This window comes from Ochotona princeps, chromosome 1 (genome assembly GCF_030435755.1).
Source record: "Ochotona princeps isolate mOchPri1 chromosome 1, mOchPri1.hap1, whole genome shotgun sequence".
NCBI lineage: Eukaryota > Metazoa > Chordata > Mammalia > Lagomorpha > Ochotonidae > Ochotona > Ochotona princeps.
In genome coordinates, this window is record NC_080832.1 from 118,119,394 (window position 1) to 118,133,800 (window position 14,407).

The 14,407-nt window shown below is 37.1% G+C and overlaps 2 protein-coding genes across 3 annotated transcripts in view; both read right to left on the reverse strand.

The window, feature by feature from the left end:
• The window catches only part of LOC101523650 (HLA class I histocompatibility antigen, alpha chain G-like), a 124,010-nt gene that overhangs the window by 66,965 nt on the left and 42,638 nt on the right, over window positions 1-14,407 (reverse strand). The window lies entirely within an intron of this gene.
• On the reverse strand, window positions 1,898-2,830 carry LOC131480802 (olfactory receptor 2J3-like). The gene has a single exon (XM_058666825.1). It carries the CDS (start codon window positions 2,828-2,830, stop codon window positions 1,898-1,900), a length of 933 nt encoding a protein of 310 aa, XP_058522808.1.

Below are 14,407 nucleotides of genomic sequence, written 5' to 3' on the forward strand. Positions count from 1 at the left end.
AGGTACTAGTAAAAGATCTCTGGTTTCAGAAAACATGATTGTTGTGCAAACTCAATAAAAAAATAGGTAGTCTTCACAATGTCTGTGACATAGTCACTCAACATGTGTTAGCTGCTGTTCAAATGAATTTTAAATAGAGTCAAATTCAAGTAGAACTGATAGCACAAAAGATAATACTACCTCATTTTATTATTATGTATTTTAGACATTAAAATAAACAGCAATGTTGTCATCTTTCAGAATCAACTGTACATTTTGTCATATTTATTTGTATCATTTTTAGAATATTGATTTAGCTTTATTTGAAAGGTAGAGTTGCAGAGAGAGGAGGAAATACAAAGGGTTGGGGAAAAGAGAATCACAGAAAGAGAAATCTTCCATTCACTGCTTCACTTCCCAAATAGCCACAATGGTGGGAGCTGGGCCAGACCTGAGCCGGGGGTCAGAGACTCTTCTGGTCTCCCGTGTGAATGCAGAAGCGTAAGAACTTGTGGCCACTTTTCACTGTCTTCCCAGGAGCATTAGCAGGAAGCTGAAAATAAACAAATGGTTGGTATAAACTGTGGTCGCAAGAAGAAAATTGACCACAAAATGAAACAAAGTTCTTTTGGAAAGTATTGAAATATTCTGTATTCTAATTGTGATGGTATTTACAGAAGTTCACATTTGTCAAAAATTCAGAGTTGTTCACTTAAAATGGGTAGATTTTATTGTAGTGAATAATATCTCAGTAGACCAGAAACAGAATGTCATTATATAGTGAGAAGCTGGGATGCTACGTGAGGTATGTCAAACGGCAAGAGTTCCAAAAGGAGAGAGTGATATGCATCTTGACATCTTGTGAAGTTTGTAGCTGAGACAGTGTGATTCAGTTACCCTACATTAGTGATCATGTTTCATGAGAAATAAAACAGATTAAGGCTAATATGCATTCTAATATAAACTCCATTTTGTGTCCTGGGTGCTTTATTATCAACCTGGTTTCCTGCTAGTATGCCTGGGAAAGCAGCAGAAAGTGGCCTCAGTGTTTGGGCTCCTCCACTCACATGAGAGACCTGGTTCCTGGCTTCAACCCAAACTAGCACTAGCTGTTATGGCCCTAGGGGGCAGCGAGCCAGCAGATGGACGATCTCTGCCTCTGACTGTAAATTAGATATTCAAAAGTCATACATAAACGTTTTTGGAAAAGAAAAAGAAAAAGAAATCTCCAGAGGGGTAGAAAATCTAAGTAGAACACACCATGTAATAGTAATACACTCTAAATTAAGGAAAGGAAGAATAGGTTGATGAGTACATGGACATATGAATAAACGTCTCATGTTCAATCAGTGTACTGTTTAACTGTGACAACCATATAGGCCTGCAGATGAATTAGAACAAATCATCACATACCCTTTGAACATACAAAATATAAAATTTGCTGTTGTTATTCATCATCTTTACCATTGACCTTTGCTGTATCACATTTACTTAGGCTAATTCTTTGGCTAAAATTTTCATTACTCTTGGTCTATAATATGTCACCTCTCTTTATATACAAGTAGTCAGTCCATCATTAAGTGTGCTTGTATGTTACAAATATCTCATATATTTTTTACAAAGGTCTCATGATAATACATATACATGCATATGCATAGACATTCACAAAACCTCCAGTTGTTAATTTTTGTGAGTGTTACAGATGGAAGCTTTAAAGCTAAAAATATCACTAAGAAAAAGATTTATACAGAATATTTCAAAAGTTGGAAGTAAAATAATAGTATATTTGGTACAGAACTTGTTCACAATTGATGAGTTCTAGACCAAAAATACAGGATCATAACAGGGATTTAACCTCCCAGATGGACAAGGCACACAAAATAAAATTGCAGGACATATAATCACTCAGTCACATCTTCTACTGACATCCCACTAGTCTCTTTACTGCCCCTCTCACATCTTTGTTTCTGAGGGTGTAGATTAGAGGGTTAAGGCTAGGTGTGACAACTGTGTAAAAGAGAGCAATGAATTTGCCTTGAACTTGAGAATTTTCTGTTGGTGGCTGGAGATAAATACACATGACTGGAATGAAAAAGAGTGATACAACCATAATATGGGCACCACATGTCCCAAAGACTTTCTGAAGTCCTGTTGTTGACTGCATTCTCAAAACAGCCCTGGCAATGGCACCATAGGAGCTGAGAATAAGAAGTAGTGGTATGATCACAAAAATAGAGCTCATCACCATCAGGGTCAACTCATTAGCACGCACATCAGCACAGGATAATTGCAGCAATGCTGGGACTTCACAGAAGAAATGATCCACATGGCGGTGTCCACACAGGGGCACCCACAACGTAAAGAGGGAATGAAGGGCCGATGTGCTAAATCCACTTACCCAGGAAACCACAGCCAACAGGTGACAGAAACGACGGTGCATGATGACAGTGTAATGCAAAGGTCTACACACAGCTGCATAGCGGTCATAGGACATCACCACCAGAAGGACACACTCGGTGGTTCCCAGTGCAAGCACAAAGTAGAGCTGAGTCATGCAGCCAGCATAGGAGATGGTCTTGTCTGGGCCCCAGAGGTTGACCAGCAGCTGAGGGATGGAGCTGGTGGTATAGCAGAGATCCAGAAAAGAGAGGTTGGAGAGGAAGAAGTACATGGGAGTGTGCAGCTGGGAGTCCAGGTACGACAGGATGATGATGAACAGGTTGCCTATCAGTGTCATCAAGTAGAATATCAAGATGAGCACGAAGAGGGCTACTTCCAGGTGAGGCCAGTGGGAAAAGCCCAGCAGAATGAAGTAGTCTTCAGAGCTTGCATTTTTCCCATCATAATTCATTTTTTCTATTCATATGGAATAAATAACATAAACTTAGTGCTTGTCCACTCATTGTCACACATTAGCAAACATATTTGGTAAAAAAAAAAAAAAAAAAAAATATATATATATATATATATATATATATATATATATACACACACACACTATGGGTGATTATGCAAGTAGAATTTATATCATTTTATATTTCACTCTATATTTATCTTTTCATATACACTTAAAATCAATAGCCTCAGAGTAGACTTGATTATTTCGTATATTACCAAGTTATCATTTATATAAATGAAGAGTAAGGTATTTCATTATCAGGATAGATAATGTTTGTGAAAATCATTTTTCATAAGAAATTAATTTATATTCTCCACATTTTCGGGGTACTTTCAGTTTGGGAAACAGAGATAGGATAATTCTGTCTCAATAATGTATATGATTTTCTTACATGATAAAGAACATTTCAATAATAATTTTGAATCTGCTAAACAATGGATAATGCACTGATTTTAACAACAGTTTGAAATGTTAATATTAGTTTAAAGTTAACTGAGTATGGTAATATAAGCAATACCATTTACTCAATTTATTTATACTAATATATCATCTCTAGGCAAAGAGTAACGTGGAAATGTAGGTATTATGAGACACACACACACAACTGATGGGTTCACAACATGAGCAAAGTGAAAGGAAGGAAGTAAAGACATTGGAGAAATCAGTGCTGGAATGCTTCCAGGGCTGACCAAGAACACCACCAGCACTGGAAGACAAAGACAAGAAGAGTCTGAGGGAACGCAGAGAGGGAGCCAAGGGACGGTATTTAGAAGCAGGTAACAGAGGAACTCCGATGTAGACACTTGGAGTTGGAAGAGCGTCCTCACAGCGCTGTGAGATCTGGACAAGAGGACCTAAAAGACAGATTTTGTGGAATTTCTTCACTTTGAGGCAGTATGTGCGATATTGTTATTAAATTATTTTTATAATTATTATTTTATTTAAAATATATAAAATTATATTTGTACAATTATAAAATTAATTAAATAATGTTAAACTGTAATTCACCATTTTTGTTTTCTTTAATTTGTAATGGAGCTTCTGGATAGATGTTAGCCAACAGTAATCTATGGTTACAGATAAATGAGCATTGAATACATCCACAGAAATCTCATTTCGTAGTTATTCTGCAAATAAATAATAATAAAGACATTCATCTGTGCACTAATAGCTTCAGTTTTAGTTGCTCGTTTCCTCCTTTGTATAATCAGTCTTTCATAGGAAAAAGACACTCTTATTATTTAGGGTTTTTTCTATATGATATCATAATCACCATTTAAATATTTCTAGTTTTTCTTTGCTGCTTATGCTCCCAAACTTCACAGCTGATTCCTCTTGCGACAGAAAATGAAATAGACCAACAACATCATCACAGACCTATCTTCCATCTTAAGAGGAATTTTAATAACTCTACTATTTTTATCCACCACAGTCTTGAAGACCCATTATTGGATTTCTATCCCTGATGGTCATACTGTGTTGTATTCATGTAGCTAGGTTCAAAATACAGTCTCCATCCAGACAAATGTGTTGCACTTGGCCAGTTAATGGAATACTTTCCTCTATAAAGTTTCCTGGTGGTGGCAGCCACTACTATGTTCAAGTAACTAATGCCCATTTTAAAACTGAGAATTGATTATGCAAATCAACAGTACAGCATCCCCAGGACTGAGCTGAGCGATCTGATGTTCAAAGGATGTGAATATCTTAAGAAACCAAAGGCAAGCTGTACACATCCTTGCCAGGTACGGAAACACTGCTACATTGATTCACATCCCTTGACTCAATGCACATAGTTCTGATGTCATCCAGAACAGCAATTTAAAAAACATGAAACTAGGGTGATAAACTTTGACAATAGAGTCACTTACACAAGTCAAGTCCTTTGTATACACATTTAATTTATTGTAACAAAGCAACTTGTGATGTTTTAATGTTTACAATTATGCATTGTGTTTCTTATCTAGTGAAATAAAAAGAGAATAAAAATAAACAGGAACAAAATTACAATAGAAAATGTCAATCTCTAATAAGATCCTTCAGGTTCTGTTTTCAAATAAGATCCTTCAGGTTCCTATCAAATGGCAGAGATCAAGTCATCATTAGGAGAGAATTTTATTTTTTTAAATTTCATGTTTCAATTTTGACTTCTGAAAAGTCAAGGAATGTAAGGAATCTCTATGTTAAGTTTTAGCTGCACAACTACGAGCACAAATTTAACCCATGGCTGTGAGATTAATCCAGGAAGGCACCTAAACATTTCTACAGCTTTTAATATTATAGATATTACTCGTGGTCATTGATTTTGGAAATATTATGGTTAAGTTTGAAGAGTCATTTTTCTAATTTTCTTGAGAAGACAGGTAGAACACAACAAGTGACTTTCATTCAAGTGACATTTTCTCTGATGTAAACATAATTTTCATCTTAATGCAACTACTAAATTCCTTATTGCATGAAGTAAGAGCAAGTGGGAGATGTGCTTTCTATTGTATCTGTTGTATAATCCATCCTTCATCTTATTCTAGATTCATCCTTCATGTTATTCTAGAGATTTGAAGGGAATGGGGAGTGGGTATTTGAGTTAAAAACCTTATGTTGCACCCTGGAATACCTGAGCCCGATACCTGATTGGTACCTGACTACAGTTTCTTGCTAATACAAACCCTGGCAGTCACTAGTGCTGGCTCAAGTCATTGCGTTCCTGCCACTCAAGTAAGAGGTCCAGTTCCAGCCACTGAGGGCATTTGGGACGTGACCCAAAAGATGGGAGTTCCTTCTGCCTATCCAACTTTGTTTGTCTCTCTTCCTCTCACATAACTTTTTTTAAATGAATGAAAATTTAAGGAGCATAAAGCAAAAATGGACACTTCTCTAGAGAGAAGCTCAGGGTTTGGTTTTATTGGTAGTGAAAAAGAAGGCAATGAAGATCTTATCACCTAGATTTTATGAGCTGTGGGATATAATACCTTCTTTCTTCTTTTAGATCAAATAGTGTGGGGGGAAAATCTATAGCTTAGCACTCTCTTCTTCTCTTGTAATTACTAAAGTCATTTTGCTAATTCTTGTCATATTCATTTCCTGGAATTTTGTTTATTTTCTATTGAGAATAGTTTATTTATATATACATACACACATATAATTCCGTATATGTGTGGGTAAAATAAATGCTTTGCTATATGTTTGCATTTGCAATGATAATGGTAAGTACTTAAATAGTTGTCATCTCCACTTGTTCTTAACCATTAGACCAAGAAGTGACAAAATATGCATATCTCATGCTTATCATTTTATTTTTTTAATATAAAACTGATTGTTTCATTTTAAATTTACAAAGAGAATTTGAAATTTTATCAACATATCAACGTATCAAATCATTAATAGCAACATCAAAAATATGAGCTGCTTTCATAAACATGAAAAAATATATACACGATTTCAATGCCGAAAACTTCAAAGCAAGGAGTAGGATGAGTATGATCAGAAATATTGAGTTTGTAATACTCAATATTGTTGTTTTGCTTAGCAATTTTGAAATGTGGTCACTGCTTACCTGATTCTTAAGCGGCGCTCCATCCATTTCTTTCAGTACTGGCCTAACTCAGTGTTTGTCCCTGAAATTCTCTTGCTGGTTTGTTATCTCAGAAATAAACTGTCATGGAACATGAATACATAACCTAAATGCCTTACATGATTTTGCTCATGAGCTAATCTAACTACAGAGAACAGAATTTGAAATGACTGTGATCATCATTGTCGCAGAAGAGAGAGCCCGAGTTTGTCCACAAGACGTACTTTTATTAGGATGTAGAAACTCATCAGGGTCTTCAGGGTATCAGGGGAGAAACCCTTTTAGCCTACAACAGTAGGATTTTCATGGAAACAAAGAGAATAACGGGCTTTCCTTGATTGGGACCTCTGGGAAAATAAATCCCAGAGTTAAATTTATTTATTTTGAAAGGCAGCGTTCATGGCTGAGGGAGAGTAAAGAAATAGAGAAATCTTTTATCCAGTGGTTCGCTGCCTGATGGCCACAAACGTCTCATCTCGGATGATTCTTCCAGTTCTCTGGCGCCACCTGCTGTTACTTTCCCAGGATCGTTAGCCAGAAGCTGAATTGCAGAGCAACAGACATGCTTGAGCAATGCCCTTATGGGGTGCCTGTCGTAAGTGGCAGCTCTGTATGCTGTGTGACCACGTTAGCTCCCAGAGTTTCAATTAATACCTTTCAAGCACTACTCTGGTTAAACTAGGATAATATTCTTCACTAAAATACTTTCAGTTTGATTTGTAGTCTTGTTGAGATTACTGTGTTAATCACCAAGCAACATAGAAAAAGATGCTGTGAGCTATACTGACAATGAATGGAACAGGTTTTACAGCTATGTGACTTCTTCCTGTAGTTCCTCATGAAACTAAACCTTAAATTTAATAAGGAAATTGATTGGAATATAGAGGACAGCTGTAAACCAAGAAGCAGAAAAGGAAAACACACAAAAATTAAACTGTATACATTTTCCTTACGTAAAGCTGAAGGTGCACTATTTGTGTATTTCAAATACAAATCCTGTATTTCTTTTAAATTCAATTCCAGGTCTATTCCCAAAGGTCTGTGAAAAAAAATTCAAATATCATGCAAAAGTTTCAGGATGTGTTTCCACAGTGTGCAAAGTGATCCTTAGCTATATTTATATGGTATTGAATGGTTACGTCAAGTTTTCACCTAACGTAACTTCTTGTACTATTGCAACCCACAGTCACCATACAGTTTAGTAGCTCTCTGGAACGTAACAGCCAGACACACTGCTGGTGATATAAATTAAACAATGTACTCTTGGCTTAGTATCTCTTCTTTCCCATCCCCTTACCTTTGGTGATCACCATTGTACTCTCTACTCTCTGAGTTTGACTTTTTCAGATTCCACATACAAGCAAGGTCTTACAGTATTGCCTTTTTGTACTTCGTTTACTTTACTTACTGTGATGTCTTCCACATTTATCCATGAAGTTTCTCCAGGCTGAAAGACCTCTAAAATTAAAGGATTTTAACAAACTGTTACAGACACAAAATGAAAAGGCTCATCTTAGGACAACCTCCTCAAGTCTCCAAAAGCACGGCAGGTAGCATTTGTAAAAGTGTCCACAGACTGTAACAATCTACATAATTTTATAAAGATTTAGTGGCAGGGGAAAAGATCGCATTTATGAGATACATTAAATGCTTTCACTTCACATTAAAAATAAAGATTTTCCACATGAACAGTTGGCTCTATGAAAGATACAGCATCTTTTTCTGTGGTAGCTGTGAGGTATAAAACTTGTGCCTTTCATGCATGTCTCAGGGTTTAGACCTGCCAAGCAGGCCCTGAGATCACCAAGGATGAGGCAGATGGTGGCCTTTGGTCGCAAGAACCACCATAGACAAGCTGGTGAGGAATGTCTGCTTTATCATGCACAGGTTACAGGTTTTAAAGGGTAGGAAGGGGAGGGCAGGAGAGAGCCTTCCGGCAGACCCCCACGCCTACCAAAGATGCTGCAATTGGTTGTATAACACATCTTTTTCTACATCTTCCAGTCATATCAGAGGTCGTGTTCCATGTGTACTCCCCTTGACCTTCTAGCCATGTTGGAGATCACACTTCATGTGTAGGCGTGCACTCAAATCTGACCACAGTCCTACACAGAAAACCCTGCTAAATGTCATTTGTGCAACAGAGGGTGGGGGGTTGGCAGGCCTCAGTTCCTTATCATTCACTAGCTTACTGTCTATATCAAAATTTCAAAGTCCTCAATGAACACCACCACCGACCCCCACCACTGCACATACCAGTCACTTGTTATGTGTTTCCCAAGTCATTCCAAGGTCACCCAATCCTCTGGGTAAATGATTACAAATTCAGAGGTCTCCACTAACAATTCATGTTCTATATTTTTTCCAGAACATCTCATGTAATTGAGAAAAACACCATCCTATTAGAAGGATGGTTTTGTTAAAAATAATACAAACCAGGTTCAAGAAGAGACACACAGATGAAGACTTGGAGGAGCAAAGCGTTTCTAAAGATTTCACACTCCCAATATCACAATATGTAACTCCAATACAGAAATGCATCTATGCCACAATATCCAAGATTTTGTGGGTATTTCATTACATAGGTCTTTCTTGATGCATTTATCCTTTGGTGGACACTCTGATTTCGTATCTTGGTATTCCGTATCATATTATGACTCATAATGCAGTGAACATGGTTGTGCATATATCTGCCTTAGAACCTAAAGTAGTGGTGATGCAAACCCTAACATGAATACTAATATCCTTATTTATCTGGGCAAAGGATGTTCTACACCACTAATAATCAGGGTAGTTCAGCTAAAAGCCACATGATATCACCTTAACCCAGTTAGAATGACTAATAACAAAATGACAAAAAAGTAACAAATGCTGATTATGTTAGACTAAAGGGAGCTCTTACACTCTGTTAATGTGAATAAAAATTAGTACAGTCCTTTTATATCTTCATCAAAAATTGAAATGCATTCATTATGTAATCCTAGAAATCCTGTTTAGGATATATATCCAAATAAAATGAAATCAGTAAGAAAAGAAACCTCTGGGGCCCGGCGGCGTGGCCTAACGGCTAAAGTCCTCGCCTTGAAAGCCCCGAGATCCCATATGGGTGCCGGTTCTAATCCCGGCAGCTCCACTTCCCATCCAGCTCCCTGCTTGTGGCCAGGGAAAGCAGATGAGGACGGCCCAATGCATTGGGACACTGCACCCGCGTGGGAGGCCCGGAAGAGGTTCCTGGTTCCCCGCTTCGGATCGGCACGCACCGACCGTTGCGGCTCACTTGGGGAGTGAATCATCGGATGGAAGATCCTCCTCTCTGTCTCTCCTCCTCCTCTGTATATCTGGCTGTAATAAAAATGAATAAACCTTTAAAAAAAAAAAAAGAAAGAAAAAAGAAAAGCAACCTCTGCTCCCTCATGTTTATTGTAGCACAACACACTGTATGCAAGAAAGAGAAACAAAAGTGTCCATCAACAGACGAGTGAATAAAGAAAATGTGATATAAATGCACAGTAAGGGGCTACTAAAAGGCATGAAATCTTGCCCTTTGTGACAAAACGGATATATATGGAAATCACCATGTTAAGTGAAATAAAGCTAATCACAGCATAATCCCACTTAAGTGTGGCATCTGAAAATGCTTATCTCCCAGAAGTTGATACTAGAACAGAGGCTGGACAGTGAGGTAGTGTGTGTGTGGCAAAAAGAAAGTTTGATCTACTAATAGCTGTTAAGTTATAGTTTCATAGAAGAAAGAAGTTCTGGTGTTTTGTACTACAGTGTGGTGAATATAGATAATAACAACTTATTAAAACCTTCCAGGTTGATTTTGAATATTTTCCTTCATAAATACTCATTTTCATTTATCTTATTTTTATTTGGATGGCAGAGATCCAGAGAGAGGGAGAGACAAAGAGAGAGATGCTTCATCCACTGGTTCACTTCTGAAATGGCCATAATGGCCAGATGAGCTGACCCAAAGCCAGGAGCCAGCAGCTTCCTCTGGGTCATCCATGTGAGTGAAGTGGCTCAAGAGCCTGAGCCATTCTCTGATGTTTTCTCAGGTTTAACTAGGAGCTAGATCAGAAGAGGAAGAGCCAGGACATGAGCTAGTGCACATATGGGATGCTGGCACCTTAAGTGGAGGCTTAGATTATTATACCACAGCTTCCACCTTCTCCATAAATAATTAGTAAATATTTGAGAATATTGATAAGTACACTCTCTACTGAACACTGCTACGAAGTGTATATTTATATCATGTCATCACTTGGTACCCAATAAATATATACAAATTTCATGTGTCAGTATTAATTTTATTTTTCTGGCAAGCTGTAATAGAAGAATCACAGCTAATGGCTTATGGGCATTTAAATTTGAGGTAAATGGCATTCTATTTTGTGGATAGTAAATATGAAAGAATCCTCATTTAGTTGATAAATAGCATGGTCACTCTGTGCTCTAATAGGTCTAAGGTACATTAACTACCTGTGGAAGACATGGATGTTTTGTGAAACCTCTGGAAATCTGTAATAGGAGAATCACAGCTAATGTTGACAACTATTCTCTGCTTAACAAGGAGCTTCTGTCTTGCGATTGGCCTCCGATTGGGCTAAAATACTGACTATGAGTCACCATTATCTGATTTGCCAATCTGGTTATGCAATGTAGCATTCCGTTATTAAACACAAATGCCATAAATAAGACCAAGCCTGAGTAGGATGTGAGGCAACATATAGTTCATTTTAGTGTGAAGTTCCAGCACATTTATGAGAAACCAATTATATGTGCCAGAACTCAGGCTCCTGGAGTATTGGCTTCCAAGATTTATTACCTCCCACTAAATCCATATATATGGCTTATAGGAAGTTCCCCAACACATAGGAAGTTCTCTATGACAATTTAGCATTGCAGAAACTGTTCAAACTTGGCTCACTTTGAGTCAGCATATAAGTGGACTGAGCTCGAAGTTTGAATTTGCCACTCTTTTCCTTTAGGACATGTTATAGAGCAGTAGTAAACAAATCAGCCTGGTACTTGTACAGAAACAGAGATGAAGATCGATGGAGCAGAATAGAAACATCAAAAGACAGCCCGCACATGGACACCTACCTAATCTTCCACAAGAGAACAGAGAGCAACCCAGGGAAAACAGATGGTCTCTTCTACAAATGCTGTCAGAACATCTGGGTAGCAGCTTGCAGAAGTAACAACAAGACCCTCATCTTTAATCATACACAAAGATCAAATCTAAATGGATAAAGGATCTAAGCCTATACCCAGAAGTCATTAAACTATTAGAAGAAAGTGTAAGAAATACTCAATACTTTAGCTTAAGCAATGACTTCCTAGAAAAATCATCAAAAGCAGTCAGGACGAAATAAACAAATGGGACTACATCAAACTAAGAAGCTTCTGCACAGCAAAGGGAACAATCGACAAAGTGAAGAGCAACCAGCAGAATGGGAGAAGATCTTTGCATATTACACAACAGATAGGGGCTAATATCCAGGATATGCAAAAAATTCCAGAAACACGATAACAACAAAGCAAAAAAAAAAAAGAAACAGTTAATAAATGGGTAAAGGAAATGAGCAGACATTTTTTCAAAGGAACAAATACAAATGGCTAATAGACACATGAAAAAATGCTCGAACTTCCTAGCAATAAAAGAAATTAAAATAAAAACTACACTGAGGTTCCATTTAACCCCAGTGAGAATGGCAAACATACAGAAAGCTATAAACAACACCTGTTGGCAAGGATGTGGGAGGAAAGGTACACTCTTGCACTGTTGGTGGGACTGAAGGCTGGTGCAGCCACTTTACAAGTCAGAGTGGAGAAAGCTCAGGTAACTGAAAATTCACATATCGTATGACCCATCAATCACACTCCTGTGAATACAAAAGAACTGAAGTATGCACACTAGAAAACAACCTGCAATGAATATATTCACTGCAGCACAAACACCAATCACAAAAACATGGAAAAAACCTAGATGTCCACCAAAGCACTAAAGAAACTAGTATATCTTCTCTATGGAATACTATTCAGCTATTAAAAAGAATGAAATATTACCATTTGCAACCAAATGGTCCCAACTGAACCATTATGATCAATGAAACGAGCCAATCCCAAAAAGACAAATATCATGTGTTCACTCTAATACAGGACAACCTCCACTGAGAAAACAAAACAAAAAGTAAGTTAAACAAACATACCCTTAAAATCTATCAAGCAAAGGATATATGGATCCCAGAGTACCAGCAATCAAAGAAAATCAACAGAATCTATAACTGAATGAAAGTAGAACCCCCCAATGAAATTTCTAAATATACCTAGACAACAGAATATTAAACTTTCTATCCTTGCCTATGCCAACAGTGTCATGACCCATGTAAAGAGCAGAAAGTTGGAGTCAAGACTACACTTGATATACAGGGGACAATGGAGGGAAGATATAATCAAAGTCCTTTTTAATACTGTTTTTGCTACATCTCATGGGCTCTGATAGTTTTGTTTTTAATTTCATTTCTTCAGAAAAGTTTTTTAGTCTTCAGTGACACATAACATCACTTTCCTCAAGAAAGTTTTTATTTTCTTTTTCATTTTTTAGTGGCATATGGATCATTCAGTAGCATGTTATGAACTCATGCTGTTGTAATTTTTAAACTACTGTTCCTACTATTGATTTTGCTTTATGGCTTTTCATTTAATGGGAAGCACACATCTCTACTTCCAAACCAAATACGAATTCCCAAAGAAACTGTTAATTTTTGTCCTGACAATAGAACGCTGGACTCTCCTCTATTGTCCATCCGTGTAATGTAAAATTGTGCTTAAATAGCAGAATGATGGACATGTAAGTGTTTATGGAGGACTGTGCTACTGCAACAATATGGGGGAAATCAATGGGAAAAAGAGATTGTGGGGGTTGTGGAAACACCAGCAGTGAAAAACAACAACAATAATGCCTATTAAATAGTTAATATTAAAATATTTATTATTTAAAATAATAAACACCTACCAACAAGCCAGCTTAAGAAACAAATTCAATACCAACACAATTAAATTACCATTTTATTCCTATGCAATAAGTGAATGTTCTTTACTTTTGAATATCTTTACATTTTAGTACTCATTTATATTGACACCCAGAATAAATAAATAATATTTTGGAGACATTTAAGCCTGAAATAAAAACGCTATATTTTATGTATTCTTTCACAATTTGTCTTCTCTAGTCTTGGTTAAGCAGAATAATTAAGCATTGAAGATAACTGCAGTGCCTTTCTACTTCTGAACAACAGGAAGACTCTCACTGACTGATGAATGCACATGGGCAATGGGGCACTAGACTTTCTACCACTGTCTATACCTGCAATGCACGATACACTTACATAACAGGAAGCTGGACTGCTGCTGAAGGACTGACTCACTGTAATAACAGTGGGAAAAACAGTGGGGGTGGGGAGAAAGGAAAGGGAGGAAGAGCAGGAGAAGGGAGAATCCCTATACTCATAAAACTACATCATGCAAAATAATAATATATACATATAAAATTTAAAAACATAAAGATCACTGAAATCATTGTTTCTGAAATGTACACAAAAATGCTTCTTTAAACGCCTGTTTCTCACAGAGAGTCCTAAGTGGATCCTTCATTTATTTACCATTTTGGGGGAGTTAAAGTGATAAAAACCATGCTAAGAATGTGGAGGATCCTACCCCCTTGCTGTGTTACAGCTCTAAGAATCATGGAGTAAGATTTTCTGACACTAAACTTCAGGAAGAAGTACTTCTTTCCCTTTTCCACATCTCAAGAAGAAACCCTAGAGACAATTTCATTAATCACCTGAAGATCAAACATTACAAACTTTTAAATAGTTGCCTTGAGAGTGGGAATAAAATATGTATAACTGTGGTTCCACTGTTCCTAATCTAGCAGAATCTCCAGGGAC

Bases quoted from the DNA above. Each gene is read 5' to 3' on its own strand.
- LOC131480802 (XM_058666825.1), bottom strand. From the start codon at position 2,830: ATGAATTATGATGGGAAAAATGCAAGCTCTGAAGACTACTTCATTCTG.